This window comes from Borostomias antarcticus (genome assembly GCF_949987555.1).
Source record: "Borostomias antarcticus genome assembly, chromosome: 3".
Taxonomy (NCBI): domain Eukaryota; kingdom Metazoa; phylum Chordata; class Actinopteri; order Stomiiformes; family Stomiidae; genus Borostomias; species Borostomias antarcticus.
The window spans coordinates 12,552,194-12,574,748 of NC_140236.1; the positions used below are offsets into that span (position 1 = coordinate 12,552,194).

The following is a 22,555-nucleotide window of genomic DNA, read 5'->3' on the forward strand; positions in this document are numbered from 1 at the left end:
CACACACACACACACACAAGCAGTGGTTTGAAGGTTGTTGGTGTCGCACACGGATGACATCATTGAAGCACCACATAGGACACTGGGGGGTGGGGGTGATGGTGGGGAGCTCTGGTTTGGCTCCCAGGGTCTGGGCAGGTGGGGCGGGGGGCTTTTTGTTCTAAAGGCTGTAGATAAGAGTCTTTAAGGTGTGTGTGTGTGTGTGTTGGGGGGGGTTGAGGGATGAAGTGAGGATGGTGTGTGTGCGTGTGTGTGTGTGTATGTGTGTGTGTGGAGGGGGGTGGGGTTGAGGGATGGAGTGAGGGGTCAGGGGGCGGTGGGGAGGTCAAAGGTCAGGCTGGTTTAGATGACCTCCCTGCTGTTGCGGATGGCACAGCACAGCACCATGCTGAAGATCATCCCGATGATCTGGAAAGACGACAGGAGAGACCGTTCAGAGACCACCTCAAGGAAAACTTCTGCTCGTCTGTCGCTCAGTCATTCAGTCAGGAAGTCAACCGGCTGATCTGTCAGTCTGTCTGTGTGAGTGACTAACCAGTCAGTCTGTGTGTGTGAGTGACTAACCAGTCTATCAGTGTGTCTGTGTGAATGACTAACCAGTCTGTCAGTCTGTGTGTGAGTGACTAACCAGTGAGTGACTAACCAGTCTGTCAGTGTGTGTGTGAGTGACTAACCAGTGAGTAACTAACCAGTCAGTCTGTGTGTGAGTGACTAACCAGTCTTTCAGTGTGTGTGTGTGTGTGTGTGTGTGTGTGTGTGTGAGTGACTAGCCCGTCTATCAGTGTGTGTGTGTGCATTGTTTCCCCAACTCCTACTCACCATGACTCCAGCAATGCTGATGCCCACATAGCCGATGATGTACAGCTTGCTGTTGAAGAAGTTCTGAATGGCCTCGACACAGTTCTGCACAGCAGAGCACAGAACATCAACACATTTCTACACAGCAAAGCACAGAACGTAAACACAGTTCTACACAGCAGAGCACAGAACGTCAACGCAGTTCTACACAGCAAAGCACAGAACGTCAACACAGTTCTACACAGTAGAGCACAGAACGTCAACGCAGTTCTACACAGTTCTACACAGCAGAGCACAGAACATCAACACAGTTCTACACAGCAAAGCACAGAACATCAACACAGTTCTACACAGCAGAGCACAGTGTTAACACAGTTCTACACAGCAGAGCACAGTGTTAACACAGTTCTACACAGCAGAGCACAGTGTTAACACAGTTCTACACAGCAGAGCACAGTGTTAACACAGTAACAAACTGCTGTACAGGCCTTTAATTAACAGTGAATGAACAGCAAATACATTAACAAATGAAGGATGAATAAAAATCAAATGAATGACTGACAAATGAATGAATGGGAGTGAAGGAGTGAATAAATAATGGCCCTTCATAAGACGTTTAAATACGCCAGTTATAGAAGATAAGACTTTATTAATTTCTGGAAATATAAGTATCTTACCTTGGTCTCCTCTGGGACGTCGGGACAGGCGCTGTCTTTGGGGCCACAGCAGTTGAGCTGGAGAAGGGGCAGGATTGTCGCATTAATATGACATCACTACAGGAGGGCAAGAGTGTCGCATTAATATGACATCACTACAGGAGGGCAGGAGTGTCGCATTAATATGACATCACCACAGGAGGGGGAGGACTGTTACATTAATATAATATCACTAGAGAGTCTGGGGCCCTGTCTGAGTACTCCACCAATGCCTCCTTCCTTCCCTCATCCATTCCTTCATCCATTCCTTTCTTTCTTTGGGCAATACTTCTTTGAAATCGAGAGTTTAACATGTTTTTGAAAGATTTTCAAGGTGCCCACCCACATCCATTGTATGACCAAAACAGTGGTAGAGCAATTATCAGACTTACTCAAAAGTGCTAGTTGTGTCAACGTTTTGATCTGAACCATTGTATGTGATCATAAGTAACCTTAAAACAGGGTTAAACATGCATTTTCCCTTTACTACTCCTTTAACTGTATTATATGGTTATTTCATGAGATTTCCCCATCCCCAAAAGTTCTCAAAATGTTGAGCCAATAATTAATTCCACTCACAACTTTGTGGTAGGCTTGTATCATGGTGCTGTTGCTGCTGGCTTCATAGGATTTGGTGTAGAAGTCCTGAACGTCACATATGATCTGTATGAAAGAGAGAGACACCAAAATAAGCATGCATCATTGCATATAAACATTCAAACAGCTGTGTTAGACATTGTGTATGTGTGTGTGAGAGAGTGGTGTGAGTGTGTGTGTGTGTGCGTGTGTGTAAATAAGCGTGAGTTGTGGAAAATGTGTGTGTGTGCGTGCATGTGTGTGGTAGTGTGTGTGTGTGTGTGATAGAGAGTTGTGGACATTGTGTGTGTGTGTGTGTGTGTGAGAGAAAGAGAGAGACAGAGAGAGTGTGTGTGTACCCTGTCTTTGTTCAGGAATCCAAACACTCCAGCAGCCACCTCAGCTCCAAAGATGATTAACAGGCAGGCAAAGAACTGCAAACACACACACACACACACATACACACACACACACACACACACACATCTGGGTCACACGCAGCAGGTGTATCAGGTCTGACACTAGGTGTAACAGGCCAAACATATCAAAGAATACATACACACACCCTGAAGCAACACCATGACAGCCAAAATGTCCTTATCTGTCAGATAAGGATATATGTGTGTGTGTGTGCGTGTTTGTGCACTCACCGACCCCAGCAGGCACTGGGACTCTCTAACTGCCCCACAGCACCCGAAGAACCCCACCAACATCACCAGGCTGCCTGCCCCGATCAGGATATACACACCTAGACAGAGAGAGAGAGAGAGAGAAGAGAGAGAGAGAAAGAGAGAGAGAATAGATTAGTGGTTCTGTTTAACAACACAAAATGAACATGGTCATTGTAGTTTTCACGGTCGCCAGAAGAGGGCAGCACCAGTGCACTTTATATTCAAAGTAACCAGAGAGGGGGGAACATGTGCATGACAGGGAGGCTAGACAGTACAAAACATCACACTGATATTTAGCCTAGACAGGCACTGGAGTTGATGCCGTCTTTAGGGACAGTTCAGGACAGCTTCTGTGAGGTTCTCAAATCCCTGTCCCCGAGGCTACAGGAATCACAGAAGGAACTTTGTAGAGACAGACAGATAATCAAGCCACTACAACCACATATCCATTCCAATTTGGATTTTCATATGAACCTTAGAGCCTTAAAGGCCCTACGAGGAGTTTCGGTAAGCGGAAGTGTTTTCCGCCCAAAAAGACCACATTTCCCATGAGCCTCCCCGCGCACCGTCGTAAACCTTAGCTACCTGAACCGTAAACCTTAGCTACCTGGACTGTTTTGAAGACGGAACGATGGCCACCGACGAGGTAATTACATAGGTCTTACTAGTAACATTACTTTTAACAATATATAACGGTCATATTTGCTCGCGCTGTCTCTTGTTGGCGGCGTAGGCCTACTGCAGTAAATCATTTCATCATTCCAAGGAAGTTCTGGATGACCCGACCACGAAATAATAATCTAAAAATAAACTACATAGAAGAAACGACATTTGTTGAAAATGGACACATAAACAAGTGTGGGTAATGTAGATTCACCCACATTAAAATGAGACTGTTTCGTAACCAAAAATAAACTCCTCGGGGTACCTTTAAATAAACAGATTCTAAATATTTCAAAGGACATGGTCTGCTTTTATATGAGGCGTTGGCTAGTAGCGTTGTTCGGCTGATTTGGGGGAGATGCAACAACATAGAACAGCGGTGCAGGATTTATCATGACAGCAGATCCCCCCACCCTGCCACAACACTGCTCATTAGCAGCAAAGCCTTGTGGGCCTTCAGGGAGACAGAGACAGACTGGCGTCCTACTGGGCCTGTCTGGTTACAGGGGTGTGGCCTGTTGCTGAGCAACAGTTCCTCAGAGGAAGGGGTGAGAGAGGACACTTCCTCCCCCAGGTGAGCCTGGGCTCAGGTGACAGAGGCAGGCAGAGGGGGAGAGAGAACATTTGTGTGTGTGTGTGTGTGTGTGTGTGTGTGTGTGTGTGTGTGTGTGTGTGTGTGTGTGTGTGTGTGTGTGTGTGACAGAAAGAAAGAAAGAAAGACAGAAAGAAAGAAAGACAGAAAGACAGAAAGAAAGAAAGAAAGAAAGAAAGAAAGAAAGAAAGAAAGAAAGAAAGAAGAGAGACCAACAGGAAGAGGTGTTGCAGCAGTAGCAGACTGAAAGAAGGAAGAGGGAGAGAGGAGAGACAGAGGACAGGATTTGTTCTAGGTAGGACATCAGGCATAGGGATGTAACAATAACCGGTATAATGATAAACCGTGATTACATTTGATTACATTTATCATGATAATTTTATCATTAAAACCATGCTTGATTGTCCCGCTTTTGAAAAACTCACTGTAAATACTGTCCAACATCCACCAAAGCTAGCAACAGTCTCAAAGACTTATTATTTTAATGTTAATGCAAAAAAAAGTGCATAGTGCTGCTTATTTTATTTGTGGTTTTCAATATAAAATGGTGAAATTATTACAGTGTGTGTATCGGTAGTTTTAGAAAAATGTCAGCATATTTTACAATACCGCGATAATGATAACCGTGATAATTTTGGTCACTATAATCGTGATATAAAACTTTCACACCGTTACAGTACATCTCTAATCAGGCAGCTATGCTCTCAATGTGAGAAATAAACTTATACATTACATTATAGTCATGTGCTGTAGCTGACACTTACAATAATTGCATTGAATGTAGGAAAAGTCGGTATACTACTACTCACCAGAACTCACAAGTGCTCCTCCTTTCTAAAACAAGTGGACTAAGAGCATAATCTAGTGCTGAAGACAAAGTGAAGAATAGCAAACAAAAAATCCAATAGTCGCTTAAGAGGGAGGATCGTGGTAGTACTTATTGTAGAGGTGAGCTTTGAGCCTGTGGCGAAAGATGGGTAGCGACTCTGCTGTCCTGACGTCAGTGGGCAGTTCATTCCACCACTGTGGGGCCAGGACAGAGAATAATAGGTTCTCCATTCTCTTATCTCTCTGTTCAGAAGATGAGATAATGAGATGGGATAGTTAGTGAGGGCACACTAGCTTAGTTAGCACCCAGCCAAAGCTGATGAGACAGTGAGTGAGGGGGGGGGGCATGATAGATATTAGCTGATGGGATAGTGAGTGAGGGCGCGCTAGCTGTTAGCTTAGCACCGCCAAAGCTGATGGGATAGTGGATGAGGGCACGCTAGCTGCTAGCTGTTAGCTTAGTTAGCACCCAGCCAAAGCTGATGGGATAGTGAGTGAGGGCACGCTAGCTGCTAGCTTAGTTAGCTTAGCACCCAGCCAAAGCTGATGGGATAGCGGGTGAGGGCATGCTAGCTTCCAGCTTTGTTAGCTTAGCACCCAGCCAAAGCTGATGGGATAGTGGGTGAGGGCATGCTAGCTGCTAGCTTAGCAAGAGTCAGGACAGTGCAAATGAGCAGTATAATATACAAATGTAAAAATAAAACCAATATACAAAATGGAGTGCAGTCAGTGTATATACAGTGAGTGTGCAAAGTGTAATGTGTATGTGATGTTTATGTATACCGTGTGTGTGACGTGATAGGTGGTGCATGCTATGTACAGTACAATCATCGGTCTTGTGCAAGTATTACAGCGGTGGCGGAATCCAGGGGTGGGGGTCAGAGGTGAACACGAGCCTTGTTGATGAGGCTGGTGGCCATGGGGAAGAAGCTGTTTCTATGGTGAGATCTTGGCCCTTATGGACCGCAGCCTCCTGCCGGAGAGGAGAAGTACCAAGAGGAGTGAGAAGTGATCGACTGCAAGTGAGAAGTGCAAGTGAGAAGTGAGAGTATACGTGCAACAAAGTCCAAGTAAATTGCACCTTGTGTGCCAATATGCTACCGACAGCTCACTAGAGTGCAGGACTCATTAGTAATACTTATAGGACTCATTAGCAAAACGTATTGCTAACGAGTATTGCATTGCTACACACATCGCACACAATTTTGTACTTTCGTCATTTGCACTGTCCTGTCTAGGCCTTACACCCTGTCTAATGTTGTCTAGCCATCAGTGTTATGCACCAACTAACCAGAACAAATTCCTAGTATGTGTATAACCTACCTGGCAATAAAACTGATTCTGAAAAAGTAGAAATCTGCAGTCATTGACCAATCAGTGGCCAAATCAGCCTTTATGCACAGCCCACTATCTGCACAGACCAATCAGCATCCTATTGAAAATCCAATGATTCCCATTGGTGTCCACGAATATCATAGCTTGTTCTCAGAAGTTCTTGTCAGAGCGAGAGCTTCTGGGTACTCAGATTAAGGGAACACTAGCTGTTAGCTCAGTTAGCACCCAGCGAAAGCTGATGGGATAGTGATGAGGGCATGCTAGCTGTTAGCGTAGTTAGCACCCAGCCAGCCAAAGCTGATGGGATAGTGATGAGGGCATGCTAGCTGTTAGCGTAGTTAGCACCCAGCCAGCCAAAGCTGATGGGATAGTGATGAGGGCATGCTAGCTGTTAGCGTAGTTAGCACCCAGCCAGCCAAAGCTGATGGGATAGTGATGAGGGCATGCTAGCTGTTAGCGTAGTTAGCACCCAGCCAGCCAAAGCTGATGGGATAGTGATGAGGGCATGCTAGCTGTTAGCATAGTTAGCACCCAGCCAGCCAAAGCTGATGGGATAGTGAGTGAGGGCTGTTAGCTCAGTTGCAGTCTCATTCCTGCTAAAGACCAGTGACCTTAACACCAACTGTCTCACCACACCCACTTCCCATGACTTCTGTCCGTGCCTGTCCAACACTGCTCAGGTTGACATCAGCAAATACCACTCTGTTTGTTCATCAGAATAGGGCTGTAACGATTATTACATAATCGTCAAACCGCGATTATTTTTTCTGACCGCGATTGTTTTTTTAAACCGCGGTTATGAAAAAATGTAAACAAAAAATTAAAATAAAAAATCATTTTTTTAAAAATAAAATAAAAATCTTTTTGCAGAGTTAATATGGTAACAACCCTAGTTCAATGGAATTATTCAGCTTGTTGGCACTTGTCCTATACGTTCATAGCAACTAATGACAAGAGACACTGTATTAAAGAAGTAAAGAAGCACTGATGCACTGTCCACTTCATGTGCTATTTGTATACTCCAAATTTAATTTCATCTTAGTTTTTCAATGCTTTTTTTTATTGAGGAGGATATATGTTCTATGTAAATGTTGTTAACATTCATGATATTAAAGAGGCATGGTTTTAAACCACAGGTTTACTTCATAGGCTGAGTACTTAGTGTTATTAGGCCTACATTATCTGGTAAAAATGAGTCAGAACTCGGAACCCACCCACCACCGTCACTCACTCCCTATCTGTCTGTCTTTCTCTCTCTCTCTCTCACAAACACACACACTCTCACTCAAATCATGCGGACATGAGCATCAGTGCCAGGGCTGGCCCGTGGCATAGGCGAAGTAGGCGGCCGCCTAGGGTGCCAGATCAGCAAGGGGCCCTAGTGGTGTGATGCGTTCCCCCCCCCTCCCCCGGTCAACAACTCTGACAATTATTGTAATAATCACAATTATTTTTCTGACAATTAATCGCTAAGCAAAATTCATAATCGTTATAGCCCTACATCAGAACACCAGAACATGTTAGTCACACACCCACACACTGGCAGTCTCCCTTCAGTGTATTCAGACAATATGTTGCACATATGAAAGCGTGTGTGTGTGTGTGTGTGTGTGTGTGTGTGTGTGTGTGGGAGGGGTGATGGTGTGTGTGTGTGTATGTAGGAGTAATTCAACAATCCACCTTGACTGTGATGACGTGACCGTATCTATGGTGACTGTGTGGAGTGGACTCTTAGCTGTCAGTACAGAGGCAGGGAGTTCTGTCCCTGTGTAACAGCTCTCACTGTCACACCCATGTGCAGTCCTGAGAGGACCTGACAGACCACCCTTGCCTCACGTCATGTACAGTACACAAACACACACATCTTGACTGAGTTTGGAGGCTACCGTAGAAGAAGAAGGTCGCTTCCAGGTCACAGGTCAACTGATTAAATAAAAGTTAAATAAAATAAATAAAATAAAACAGGTCTACACAACAAGTCGAGAAGCCTAAGATTAATTAATAGTGTTAGGTAGAAGTGTTTGTTGATTAAAACAAATATGGGATGTGGGATGTGGATGAGGGGGGGCAGTCTCTGGCTTTGTTGTCAATACACATCAATGGATATAATATGATCAATAAAATCTGATCGGAAGTATACTATTTTTTTGCTAGAACATCAACGGACACCAGTGACCACTTGGTGAGTTTCCTGTCTTTAAATATGAGAGTTCATGGTGTTTTTGAGAGATTTTGTCTATGCACCTATAGATCCATTGAGTGTGTTAGCGTCGACAGGCTATATCTCGAGAGTGCACCGTTTGATGAAACTTTGATATCGGCCGCTGTATATAATCGTAAATAACCTTATAACATGGCTTTTAATGCTTAATTCCGAACCTGTCCTTTAAGCACGGGTGTCGATACTGGGGACTCTGGAGAGTGAGGTCAGAGCTGACATCAGACTGAATGACATGTTGAGGAGGCTGTGGCCGAGAGACGGCTGAGTCCAAGCAGGGACAGCTCTCACACAGGGACAGCTCTCACAAAGGGACAGCTCTCACACAGCCCCACACCCGTCACCATGTTCTGACAGGCAGGAATCCTTTATTTAAAACACGCCTGGAAAGCCGACGGCCTGCGCTCCTGCCCAGTCACCGATCCAGTGCAGCGATCTCTGATCGAGCACGAGTGGACAGGTGCCATAGTGTGTTTCTCTATGTTGCTGTTAACAATCTAGTCATATCAGATCTGTGGTCTTTTCAGAGGAAGGAAGGAAGGAAGGTTGCATCTTGTATGTATTACAACACTGAGTTGCAGTGTCCATCAGTTAAAACTCGCCCACATCCTGGCTGGCTGAATTATCACTCACCGCCCCCCCCTCTCTCTCCGTCTGTAACGCCCACTATCTTCACCTCTCTTTCTCTCTCTCCCTCTCTTCCTCCAGGTGGTGTGTGAGTGAGTGATGTGTGTTAGCCCTGTGGTTTACTTCCTCTTCCTGTTATTCAGTCACACACACACACACACACACACACACACACGCGCACGCGCGCGTGCCGCACGCACACACACACACACACACACACACACACACACACACACACACACACACACACACACACACACACACACACACACACACACACACACACGTTTCAATTTACTATATCAGTGATGGACAAAACACCCAAAAGTACACACACACACCCACAAGTGGATACATTCCACAGATAAACACACACACACAGCCACAAAACAAACACACACCTTAACTAGTGAATGTCAACAACACATCACTATTCTTTGGGCTTGCTGCAGAGCCAGTTTTGAGAGGGTAGCTGATCTGAGCTCGCGATGGGCGAGGTTTACACTTGTAACGGACCCTCGGACGTAGCCAGACTGATAAAGATCAGATCAACTCTGCTCCTTGCCATCACTCCAACAAGTTCACCCAGGAGTTTTCCGACTTGCTAACGCTGCTTGCATCTTTTTCCCCCAACATGTTTTTTACTCAGTAGCAAGTAACGAAGTTGAAAGAGGATATTAATCAGACTTAAAGAGGTTCAGTGAAGTGAAAGTCCACAGAAATATAAATACTGATGTAATGTAGGCGGACAGATCCCCCCCCCCCCCCCCCCAAAAGAAAAAAAACAAACACTTTAGGACACAACAGATTATAGTATTCATAAGGTGGACACCTACACACACACACACACACACACACACACACAAACTGAGTCATAAGTCACTGTCATTACCACACATCCTGTTGTGATACAACGCAAACGCATCAACCATGAAAGTTTTCCACTCCTCGAACCCTGAGCCACCAGACCTCACCCACCTTAATCTATTCAAAAATGTGTATGTGCGTGTGTGTGTGCAGAGGAGGCTGTGGTAGGAATATTCCCCTCTAACAGGGACAGGGAGGGCTATTCACAGCGGCGGTGTCGCGTGGATATGTGTCAACAAACAGTGAGTGAGAGAAGCAGCACCAACACTTCCTTTGGGTTTCATCAGGAAGAAATACCCCTGCTTCTTAATACTCGCAAAAACGTAATTTAAGAACATTATCAATTCCACCTTTTTTCATTACAAATACATACTTTTCTAAAGGCGTTGGTCATCATGGTCATGTGACTACTTCAGGCGAATCAGAGTCCTCCATGCTCATTGTCTTCTCAGTGTTCATTGGCTGACATAACTGTGTCCTCTAGTCATTGGCTGACACACTCATGTCCTCTACCGTCATTGGCTGACACACGTCTCGGTACTCACCTATGAAGTAGGTGTCAGGGGCTCCGTCACCGTTCAGGAGGGACATGGTCTCTGGGTCGAACCGCAGCCATAACCCCACCGCAAGCACCAGAGAGCCCATCATCTGGGAGAGCGAGGAGGAGGAGGAGGAGGAGAGGAGGGCGGAGAGAGGAGGGTGGGAGAGAGAGAGAGAGAGAGCAAGAGAGGGGAGAGGGGGAGAGAGAGGGAGAGAGACAGAGCAAGAGAGGGGGAGAGGGGGGTGGGGGAGAGAGAGAGAGCGAGAGAGAGAGAGAGAGAGAGAGAGAGAGAGAGAGATTAGGGCTGAATACATTACTGCGTTACACAACTATATTATCTGATCTGGAAGAGGCAGAGGAAAATCATTGTTCACAGAAACAGTCTGCATGGCTTTGAGCACCATTAAGTAAGCCAGCTCTTCTCTGCTCTGCCCCGGGGCAGGTAAGTCTGCTGTGCTCTGCCCTGGGGTAGGTAATTCTGCTGTGCTCTGCCCTGGGGCAGGTAAGTCTGCTGTGCTCTGCCCTGGGGTAGGTAATTCTGCTCTGCTATGTCCTGGGGCAGGTAAGTCTGCTGTGCTCTGCCCTGGGGTAGGTAATTCTGCTCTGCTATGTCCTGGGGCAGGTCAGGTGAGGTGCAGCATCTCCAAGAGGCTTGGAATGTGTTTCACATGCAGCAGATCCAGACTGAGCTGGGGTTGGTCCGTTTCCCTCACCGGAGGTGATTTTTCCATGTTAGCCTGTAAATAAAACCACGATGGCACAGACTTTCCATCCCTCCCTCATTCCCTCGCCCTCCATCTGGGGGCTTGGCGTTTAAATCGGAGCTGGGCTAAGTTACGAGATATGAGGAAGCAATTACATTAGAGATTTGGAAGTCATCCCACTCATTACAATTGCTCGTCAGCTCATAATTACCGACAGAATGCACACAGGGCCACAAAATGCATTCATGGGCGGAGGTCTGTGCTCTCTGAGCACCATTTCTTGTTTATTTCATATTCTGTTCAAAGCTTGTAAATTCATGTAAATGTTTAATTGACAGCATTGTTCAAATGACTGTAAGGATCATCAGACTGCATCATTTGCTGTGGTCCATTTTGGTCCACACTCTAACCCCTTCTGTTAGCTTAAAGTACCTCTTCGCCTTCGGTTAGCTTATAGTACATCTGGGCTGCCAATGGTGAAGACCCCTTTTAGTGGTATTAAGGAAACTTGTGGTACTCTGAGCATAGGTGAGACCGTGTTTTTGTGTTTCTCACATTTTCCCTCATCAGCAAGTGCACACTAGAACACACACACTAGAACCTACTGTAAGCACATGTGCTGTACATCCTGTTAGCTCCTAGAATAGAAATAAACTTCAGTGACTTCTACTCTCCCTGTCACTGATACTGTGACGATCAATAGACAACTAGTCCCTTACTAATAAATACTCTAGTATACTGTACCACTACAGTGTGTGAGTATGTGTGTGTGTGTGTGTGTGTTTGTCAGGTCAACATGATGAGCCAACTCTGGGGTAAGGCTAACATAAAATCTCTCATCACTCAAGTGTAGGCCTACACTCAGCTCTTCCTCTCTCTCTCCATCCACCTCTTTCTGTCTCTCACTGCTATCAATCCTCTTTCTCTCTTTCCATCATCCTCTTCCCACATCTCTCCCTACTCTCGCCCTCTTCCTACATCTCCTTCCTCCAAACTCTCTCTCCCACTCCCTTGACCCCCCCCCCCTCTCCATCCTTCTCTCTCTCTCTCCTTCCACCCCTCTCTACCACTGGTCTTCCTGGCCTTGGCAGTGCTCTGAACCCTGCCAGGCCTGTGGCGGTAAACCATGATGCTGGGAAAAGGCTCCTCAGCCAGCCCCCCCGCCCCCCTGCCCGCCAGCCCTGGAGGATGTGATGGATGGGGCTGGCTTCAGAGCCCATCTCCTGATGGATGGGACAGGTGAGCCCTTGCAGATGATCCATTAGCAGCTCTACACGGTTATAAAACACAGAGATAGCGGCGTGCACAAGCCGGTTAACGCCAAAGATTTAGGCCCACAAAGCTGCTCTGTGTCTGGGGTAGCTCTGGTATGTGTTCCGGAAGATTCCATGGCTAATGCTGGAATGGTGAAGGAGTGCTGAGGTGAACGTACTCTCAGGCTAATGCGACCACGTGCTAACAGCAATGTTAGCATGGTAATACTGCAGGAGCTCTAGCTCTATGTCAGCTTCTAGGCTGACGAGGCTAGCTCTTAGTTATAGTTAGCCAGCTATAGTGTATGTAGACACTAGACAGGGGGCCAAGAGAGCTAGCGTGCCACATGCTAAGAGCAGCAGCAGGACAGAGAAGCTGACATACTAAGATCTCTAAGCTCTGTGGTGCTTAAGGGCCCAGCTGTCCCCAAGGTCATATTAGCCAACCCCCCCAAATTTACTACCTCCCCACACCCTGTTCTAAAATCAACTTGGCTTCAAACAGACCCCCCCCCCCCATCACCCCTGGCCTCTCTCCCCCTCCCCATCACCCACATTCATCCATCTGCCTCACCCCAAAACCCTGCTCTGTAACCCCCCCCCCCCCCGTCTCCATCTACCCCCCCCCCCAAATCTCTCCTCTCCTCTCCAGCCTTTCTTTCTCTTCTCTCCTCTCCTCTCCCCCCCACCCCCCACCCTTCTTTCTCTGCTCCACCTCTCCCCCCTTCTCTCCCTCCTGTTGCCTAAACCCCCCTTTCACCTCCCCAAGAGGACAAAGGGCCACTGTCTCCTGCAACACTCTGGCACACAATGAAAGAGGGCAGAGAGAGCAAGAGATATGGACAATGAAAGAGGGAGAGAATGAAAGAGTGGGCAGAGAGAGAGAGAGAGAGAGAGAACAACAGTTGAAGGAGGGAGAGAATGAAAGAGTGGGTAGAGAGAGAGAGAGAACGACAAGATGAGAGAGACAGCCTGACGAGGGTCATTTGAGGCCGTAATTTAATGTTTACTTAAGCGACGCGAGAGCACAGTGGAGAACTGCCACGATGTGCGCGTGTTAAGGCTTTGTTGTCTTACTGTGAGGAAGAACACGCCATCTTCAGTAACAACAAACACAACGTGGGTCGGTATTCTATTTCTATCTTTCTCATTAAAGCAATGAGCAGGCCAGAGTGTGGCGTGTGTCTTTCCTTCCTGCGCTCCACTGGGCTCGGTTTATAAGTCTGGGTATTTCTGGACAGGGTGGAAATCTCTGCGTCTGGCCTTAATATTGAGGTTGCTGTGTAGTTTTTTTTTTAACTGTGTTGTTAAACTGTCTTTTTTGCGAGGGGAGTTTCCATGAGGACGAAGATTATTCCATCGTCCTCTGAGAGAGAGCTGCGCTGGGGCCAGCCCAGGACAGACCTGTGTTCTCCGTCTGACTTAACCTGTAACTCTCTGGGGGGGGATCCCAGCAGAAAAATAACATGTTTCCAGCCACATGCGCCACAGAAATTGTATTGTTTCAACATAAGTCATAAACTTCAGATGAACTTCAAAAGGGGAACAAAATAGAGGAAATGTAAGTGTGAAAGGAAACATTGAGGAGAGTGACGGAAGCATGTCTGGGAGGTTCGGGTGGGGTAGGCTATATCCTGGTGTCTTAACTGTACATGAGGTCAGGGTGGGGTATATCCTGGTGTCCTAACTGTGTGTGTATGTGTGTGGGGGGTGCAGGGGTGGGTTATGGTGGCACACAGAAGTGGGGCTGCCCTGTGTGTGTGTACGACATGTATGTGTGTGTGTGTGTGTGTGTGTGTGTGTGTGTGTCACCTGTCTAGTTTTGCAATGCCAGACAGTTGGAGATCTGCGCCCTTCCTGACGTCTGTTGAAATATTTGCTAGAACGCCGGTGAGAATGGCAAACCACACCTACTGCTTTGGATTGGTTCAATCCTGAACAGACCTACACCCTAAAGACTTTAGAATGGTTCTGCAATGCAGTTTTTTCATTATTTTTTATCTGTTTTTTTTACTTTTTAACTGTTTCCACCAAGGTTATAATAGTTTTGCTTTTTTCATTAGTATTATTTTTATATCGTTTTAACTTTTTGAATTCAATTTCAGTTTAGTTTTAATCGTTTTTAGAGCAAGTTTGCTAGTTAAAGGTGCTCAGTTCGATTTCTCATTTCTTTTTTTGGCCACTAGATGGGGCAGTGGTGCAGCGTATTAGATATAAACAAGTGCGTGTTTTCACTCCATATATGGATATATATGAATATATATACACTATATTGCCAAAAGTATTCGCTCATCTGCCTTTACATGCATATGAACTTAAGTGACATCCCATTCTTAATCCATAGGGTTTAATATGACGTCGGCCCAACCTTTGCAGCTATAACAGCTTCAATTCTTCTGGGAAGGCTTTCCACAAGGTTTAGGAGTGTGTTTATGGGAAGTTTTGACCATTCTTCCAGAAGCGCATTTGTGAGGTCAGACACTGATGTTGGACGAGAAGGCCTGGCTCACAGTCTCCGCTCTAATTCATCCCAAAGGTGTTCTATCGGGTTGAGGTCAGGACTCTGTGCAGGCCAGTCAAGTTCGTCCACACCAAACTTGCTCATCCATGTCTTTATGGACCTTGCTTTGTGCACTGGTGCGCAGTCATGTTGGAACAGGAAGCGGCCATCCCCAAACTGTTCCCACAAAGTTGGGAGCATGGAATAGTCCAGAATCACTTGGTATGCTGAAGCATTCAGAGTTCCTTTCACTGGAACTAAGGGGCCAAGCCCAGCGCCTGAAAAACAACCCCACACCATAATCCCCCCTCCACCAAACTTCACCGTTCTCCTGGCAATCGCCAAACCCAGACTCGTCCATCAGATTTCCAAATGGAGAAGCGTGATTCGTCACTCCAGAGAACGCGTCTCCACTGCTCGAGAGTCCAATGGCGGCGTGCTTTACACCACTGCATCCGACGCTTTGCATTGCACTTGGTGATGTATGGCTTGGATGCAGCTGCTTGACCATGGAAACCCATTCCATGAAGCTCTCTATGCACTGTTCTTGAGCTAATCTGAAGGCCATATGAAGTTGAGCTCTGTAGCGATTGACTATGCAGAAAGTTGAAAATTAAAGTTGAAAGTTGACCTCTGCGCACTATGCGCCTCAGCATCCGCTGACCCCGCTCTGTCATTTGTTGGATGGGTGAGTGAATACTTTTGGCAATATAGTGTATGTATAATACAGAAATACATGGTAGCTAACATTTTAGGGGGACTAGGCTGGCTAACGTTGCTTATGAACCTGAATTTAGCTACTTATTAGGGTGGTCCTATGTGAGGGGTACATTTTCAAATTCATTTATTTTATGCTCCAACCCCTGGAATTTATTGGAATAGTGGAGAAAACTCTCCTGGTGAATTCTTTTCTCAATCAGACAACATTTACCCCTCCCTCATCGACCTTGAAGTTTCACCCCGAGAGACACTTTTTAACTGGGAATAAATTGAGCATATAAGGATTAAAATCAGTGAAAATAAAAATGAATAAAAACAACAATCCTTGACACATTTTTGTGCCATTTATTCCCAAAATGTTAGCTTATAACACACAACATAGTGTTTTATATATGGTTACCTCATTACACAGTTAAATGTATTAAACTATAACAAAAATCTTAAGAAAAATGTCTTTCTACCTCAAATACTACATAGTTTGTAGCGACTGTAGCCCAACTTAAATCAAGTGTAACTGCAGTATATTTTAACACAACATGGAAGTATCATTTTGGTTCCATGAACACAATCTGAGTCTCTTTAGAAGACTAACAGACTACACGATCCTCAAGGATCCACAAGACTCCTAGGCACGTCCGATTTAGTGCTCCTGCTTCTGCTGGGCCACTACACCAGCAGCCACGGTCTTCTTTCTGGAGTCCGGGAACTCCGCACGATGACGAGAGACAACTTGGAGGAGAAATTGCAGTTGCTCCTCATCCCGAGTTGGTCTTCAGTTGTAATCCTGGATGAGGGCAACTCCTCGCTCTGTGTGGTCGTTGATGACCGCTATCCCCGGCACGAAGGCCGCTGCTGTCCGGAAGTCTTCCCGCTCCAGCCAGGTAGCGGGATGGCGCAGCTTCTGGAAGAACCGTCACGTGATGGTTGATGCCATGTCTTGCAGTTGGAGTCCAGAGACGGCTTGGCTGGAGGAAGGATTTGACGACCTACATGCACGTCAACCGGGACGTGGGCAAGGCAGCTCTGACCAAGCTGCAAGGGCACCTGTGGTACCTCTCGAAGGAGCTTGGCGCTCTGGCGCTCTTTGACCCCCTGGTCAGTGGAGAAGAGGCAAATCCTCACCTCACTTCACACCACAGTGGGAGATGATTCAGATGAATCTCCAGTGAAGCGCCCAAAGCTGGAAGACGGCTTCCTCTACGCCCATTCCGCGACTTGGCTGGAGTGGGAAAACTTCCGGACAGCGGCGGCCTTCGTGCAGGGGATAGCGGTCATCAACGACCATGCAGAGCGAGGAGTTGCCCTCATCCAGGAGTACAACTGAAGACTAACTCAGGATGAGGATCAACTGCAATTTCTCCTCCAAGTTGTCTCTCGTCATCGCGCGGAGTTCCCGGACTACAGAAAGAAGACCGTGGGTGCTGGTGTGGCGGCCCAGCAGGAGCACTAAGTCGGACGTGCCTAGGAGTCTTGTGGATCCTTGAGGGGCGCAGAATCGTGTAGTCTGTTAGTCTTCTAAAGAGACTCAGATTGTGTTCATGGAACCAAAAAGTTACTTCCATGTTGTGTTAAAATCTACTGCAGTTACACTTGATTTATGTTGGGCTACAGTCGCTACAAACTATGTAGTATTTGAGGTAGAAAGACATTTTTCTTAAGATTTCTGTTATAGTTTAATACATATAACTGTGTAATGAGGTAACCATTTATAAAACACTGTATGTTGTGTGTTATAAACTAACATTTTGGGAATAAATTGCACAAAAATGTGTCAAGGATTGTTATTTTTATTCATTTTTATTTTCACTCTGATTTTAATCCTTATATGCTCTATTAATTCCCAGATATGTCTCTCTGGGATCCTCAGGGTGAAACTTCAAGGTCGATGAGGGAGGGGTAAATGTTGTCTGATTGAGAAAAGAATTCACCAGGAGAGTTTTCTCCCCTATTCCAATGAATTCCAGGGGTTGGAGCTTAGACTTTCCAACTTTCAATTTTTAGGACCACCCTACTAATTATGCTGCGTCGAGGAGAAGAAAGGCGAGCTCCGAGTCGCTTTTGATGCCCAAAGTAGCTCCAACCTCTCTCCAGATAGTAAAAGCCAGCCCAATATTGATTTGTGTACGTGATCTTCTTTTGTCTGACTCTTTTTTAGCCGAAGACCGTGGTGTCTTTGCTCCCGGACTATAACTTCTCTCAGCCATGTTCAGCTAACGTTAGCTATATAGGCCTATTCCCAACGGCCATGTCTCAAACGTCCGTCAAGATGACGCTGCCTCTCTCTTATATATGGTGCCATTCAGGGGGTGGGGCTCAGCGCCGGGTCGGCTTCACTCATATTAAAAATAAATTCAGCATTTGCTCCACAGGCACTACACCATTGGCTATATTTTCTGTACAGATAGTAACTCCCCTGGACCTATTTTTTTTTTTTTTTTTTTTTTACAAAAAGTGCAGTAAATCGAACAGAGCACCTTTAAGTTTATTTTTTATTTTTTGAAAATGCTTAGTTTTAGTTAGTTAGTAACAAACCATCTGGCACACGTTAGGTTACTTCTGAGCAGGGGCACAGCTAAAAAAAGGAGGTTAGATTTAATATTCACCCAAAATACTAGGCTTATGTATGAAATGACTAAAACTAAGAACATTTTCTCTATAGTTTTAGTTTATTTTAGTTAGTTTTGTAAACACAATACAGTTTTAGTTAGATATTTTTTTGCAAAGGCTAGTTTTTATTTTTATTTCAGTTAACTAAAATGTTTTTTCACTCCTAGTCACTCCTATTTTTTTCACTCCTTTGTTTCCACCAACTTTACATGCCGAAATCTGAATGAACTTCCTCAGTCTCCAGTTGAGAAAAGCTTTTAGACAGTGACTCAGGCCTGCCATGCTCTGCCTCTTAACAGCCCTCCTCCTAGAGTACCACTCCTAGTTCATTCATCCTTAACTCCTCTCTCCTTCTCTCCTAGCTCCTTAACCCCCTTCTCTCCATCCTTCCCTCCGGTCTCATCCTCCTGTCTTGTTCCTCTCACTATCCTTCACTCCCTCCTCTTTTCAGCTGTACAGCTCTGTTCAGTAACAGTCTTGTATACTGTACGTAGGTTGGATGTTTCCTAAACCCTGCTGTGCTAACTGCACTGCTGTCTCATATGAGCTTAGAGACAGTCTAGTACTGTATAAGGCCATCTTTCATGGCCCAGGGTAGTGTGATGTGGCCTGGGTTATTTTGGAATACAGTTTGGGAATTTGGACTTGATGGAATTTCAGTTTGGCTGACATAGAATGCCAGAGCTTTGTAAACACTACAAATCACTAGATATACTGACTAGTATTAGTGTGTGTGTGTGTGTGTGTGTGTGAGTAGATTAGAGTAAATTGAGTATTGGAGTTTATCTGTATTGAGTCTAATCTTGGAGCCGGCAGCAACATCTCCTTTCCTGTACACCGTACGTTACATGTGACAAATAAAATAATCTTGAAATCTTTAGTATTTAATTGGGTAATCTGGGCGGGGCTGTCTTTATTGTCTCCTGTCATCTCTGACCGGCCATATCTGTGCCTTCCGTCTCTAGTTTTCATCTCAAACTCAATAATATCACCCCCCCCCCCCTCTCTCCCCCTCTCTCTCTCTCTCTGGGGAGGCCCAGGGGATTGATGGAGTGATTAGGAGAGGAGGTGGAGAAGGAGGTCAGAGAGCATCTCTCTGTATTGCGGTCGGAGGGTTGAGGCTAGAGGCTCGGGTGACAGGAAATTGCCTTCTGCTAAGTGTTTAGTGATGGGCTGAGTACGGGCACACACCACACACGTGTAGTGTACACACACACACACTGATGCATTGTTTATTTCATTGCAAATGAGCTTGTTGATACCATCATGGGTGGCTGGTGTTGAAAGTGTGTGTGTGTGTGTGTGTGTGTGTGTGTGTGTGTGTGTGTGTGTGTGTGCACGCGTACACACATGTACATGTCTGTGTGAACCCACTTGTGAGCTAATATATGTGGCCAACATTGAAACACCATCCACCAGATAACTAAATATACCGATGCCTCTCTTTACTGTCAGACTGACGGTGCCCCGGTTATCTAGGTCAGCCATCATGCCAACTGTCTCTCTTTTGCTCTAATACACACACACACACAATCTCCCACTGACCCTATTTTCCCTTCTCATCATGTATCCGTTTGCTCAGTTTCCCTCTCTCTCTCTCTCTCTCTCTCTCTCTCTCTCTCTCTCTCAAAAAACATGTTTTTCTCTCCCTCTCATGCAACACATCTTTCGCTATATCCCTCCATCCGGCTCCCCTCTCTTTTCCAATTCTCTCATCTCTCCATCTCTCCTACTGGATGTCCGTGTGGAAAGCCGCCGCCACACCCACCACAGACGCTAAGCTACGCTGACTAGCGACCAGCTCCCATCCGCTGCACTTAATTGCTAGGGCTATGCCGGGCTAACGGCAGGCTGAATGCTATGCTATGCTCACTAGCGACCAGCTTCCATCCGCTGCACTTGGCTAGGGAAAGCCAGGGTAACGGCAGACTGGAAGTTATGCTAAGCTAAGAAGCGACCAGCTCCCATCCGCTGCACTTAGCTAGTTCTAAGCCAGGCCAACGGCAGACTGAAGTTATGCCATTGTCCTTGTCTCACAATGGATCCATTCAGCCAGCTCACCGCATGATCCACACCACAGATGCTGTGTTGGAAAATCTCATACACAAAAGGAACTTCCCTTCAAAGGAGCGAGCCGGCACACACACACACTCTCTCTCCCTCACACACACACACACACGCACACACACACACACACACATGCACACACACACATGCACACACTCACACACACAGACTCACACACAGACTCTCTCCCACACACACACACATTCACAGATGGAGTGAGGGAGTACAGGTTGACCCAGAGAGGAAGTTGGGGATAAACAGAAGACTAGTGAGGCGGAGGGAGATGTCCTCCGTATCCACAGAAAATCCATAGTTCACGATGTAAATACATGCCAATGAGAGCCCTGAGTCTGGCCTTAAGAGAGAGACAGAGAGAGAGAGAAAGATAAGAGAAGGGGAAGGGGGGACATAGAGGGAGGGAGATACAGAGAGGGAGAGAGATGGAGAGGGAGGGAGTGAGACAGAGAGAGGGAGGGAGAGAGAATGCTGAATATGAAAGGGAAGTTAGAGAGTAGAGCGATGGAGAGACCTCCTGAGAGACAAATACACACACACACTCAATATCTCCCCAAGACCAAAACAGTTTGTTTACATCACCCTCAGTCACAAGGGTCTTGTGTGTGATTTTGTCTCAGAAATGTTCTGAGGTGGTGGGCCACTCTGTAAAGATGTAAGGTGGTTTGGAGTGGTGCTGAATCAGTCTCTCGAGACAGGAATGCGTGGGGCAGGGGCGCTCGCAGTGTTCTATTATCAATCAATCAAGCTCTGTGATACGTGTTTTAATGAAAGCACTGTGCCCCGGAGAGCCAAATGCTGATCTGGTTTTCCATGCTACTGCCCCCAGCCCTCCTTCCTTTCAAAAACACGCTTCGCCAGGGAAAAAGGGGCGGATTTTCCTTCAGTGGAAAATCTGATTTGAGACCGACGAGCCAAAACTCAACCACCGGCTGCCTGTCACCCTTTCAGCACCGCCCGCGATGCGAGGATAGAAGCAGAGAAACTGGGCAGAGATTCCCCGAGGCTACCGGTCAAACCTGACGGTGTTTACGGTACTCCAAACAAACACGTGGGTGTCGAGCACAGCAGCAAACTGAATCTCACTACAAAATAAATGGTAAGCTAATAGCTTAGGTTAATCAGTTCCCATGCGTGCACTTGCTGCAGTGTTCATTCAAACTATTAGCTCTTTTGTGCTAGCATTAAAAAACAAACCGTCACTCACCCAGAACAGGAAATTGAACACGAACAGAAGATATTTCACACATCTCATTCCTCCTTCCACTTTCCCCATGTTGACTTGACGTTCCCGCACGAATGCACACGACAAACAAAATAGATTAGGCTAGGATAGTGGTTCACTCAGTCTGGACAAGAACAGCAACGTGCTCAGTGCGCCTGTTGTCACTCGGGCATCAAGCGCTGTCGGTCTGGGAGCGGAGAACACCAACCTCGGAGGAGGGTTCAGTCTGGGAGCAACAGCACCACCACCAGAGGAGGGTTCGCTTGATCTGAGCTCCACATCCACACCGCCCATTTCCACAACACGGTGGGGCGGCGCCAGGGAAGCTTCAGACGTACTAGTCTAACTTGACAAGCAAATTATACTGACGATGCCGGCCCTTAGGCTAATTGATGCAGCTTCTCATAACCTGTCTTTTAATATTTTCCAACTGAGCCAATATACAGAGTGTTGACAGAGAATAGCCATGTCAACTGGGAGGGAAGCACACAGCTCTAAGGCAAGACCAGTTCGCCTCATGCACATTGGTAAAATATATTAAAGTATATCAGCCCTCGGTGTCCTGGTTACCCATGGATGTATTAAAAGAACGGGTTTATCCCCTCTGACTCCGCATTGTGGATGGGGAACCCTACTCACATTCTGAGTTGTAGAGAAGACTATACCCATACGCATGGTGGCCCTGACTGGGTGTAGAACTCAGCTAGCACAATGCTCAACATAAATATTTTCACTATAACCATGGAGAGCTTAAGTGGCATCCAAATAGCAGCTCTGGATAAAACTGCACTAGAGAGGAATGACCTGCCAAAGACACAGCGAGAGAGAGAGAGAGAACCCAGGCCTGCAGCATACAGGTCTGTTTATTCCCAGGCAAAATAACAAAGATGTAATCATATTTAGAACATTTATATGAAAACGCCCAGGCCTGCTCGTGCAATGCTTTCTCATAGCAATGCAGAGTTCTGGCTTTGAGAGGCATTCAAAACTATTTCGGCAAATCCAGTGCAGCCACTCAAATCTATATTGTTTAATGTTTTAATTGTTTATTGT

The 22,555-nt window shown here is 46.2% G+C and overlaps 1 protein-coding gene across 1 annotated transcript; it reads right to left on the reverse strand.

Annotated features, from left to right (window-relative positions):
• Positions 1 to 342: 342 nt before the first annotated feature.
• Positions 343 to 21,553, reverse strand: LOC311329794 (tetraspanin-2-like; the record flags this gene model as incomplete). Its single annotated transcript, XM_084461720.1, has 8 exons — positions 343 to 408; positions 820 to 903; positions 1,476 to 1,532; positions 2,073 to 2,156; positions 2,429 to 2,503; positions 2,720 to 2,817; positions 10,416 to 10,518; positions 21,485 to 21,553. 8 exons carry the CDS (start codon positions 21,551 to 21,553, stop codon positions 343 to 345), a joined length of 636 nt encoding a protein of 211 aa, XP_084317846.1.
• Positions 21,554 to 22,555: the final 1,002 nt, after the last annotated feature.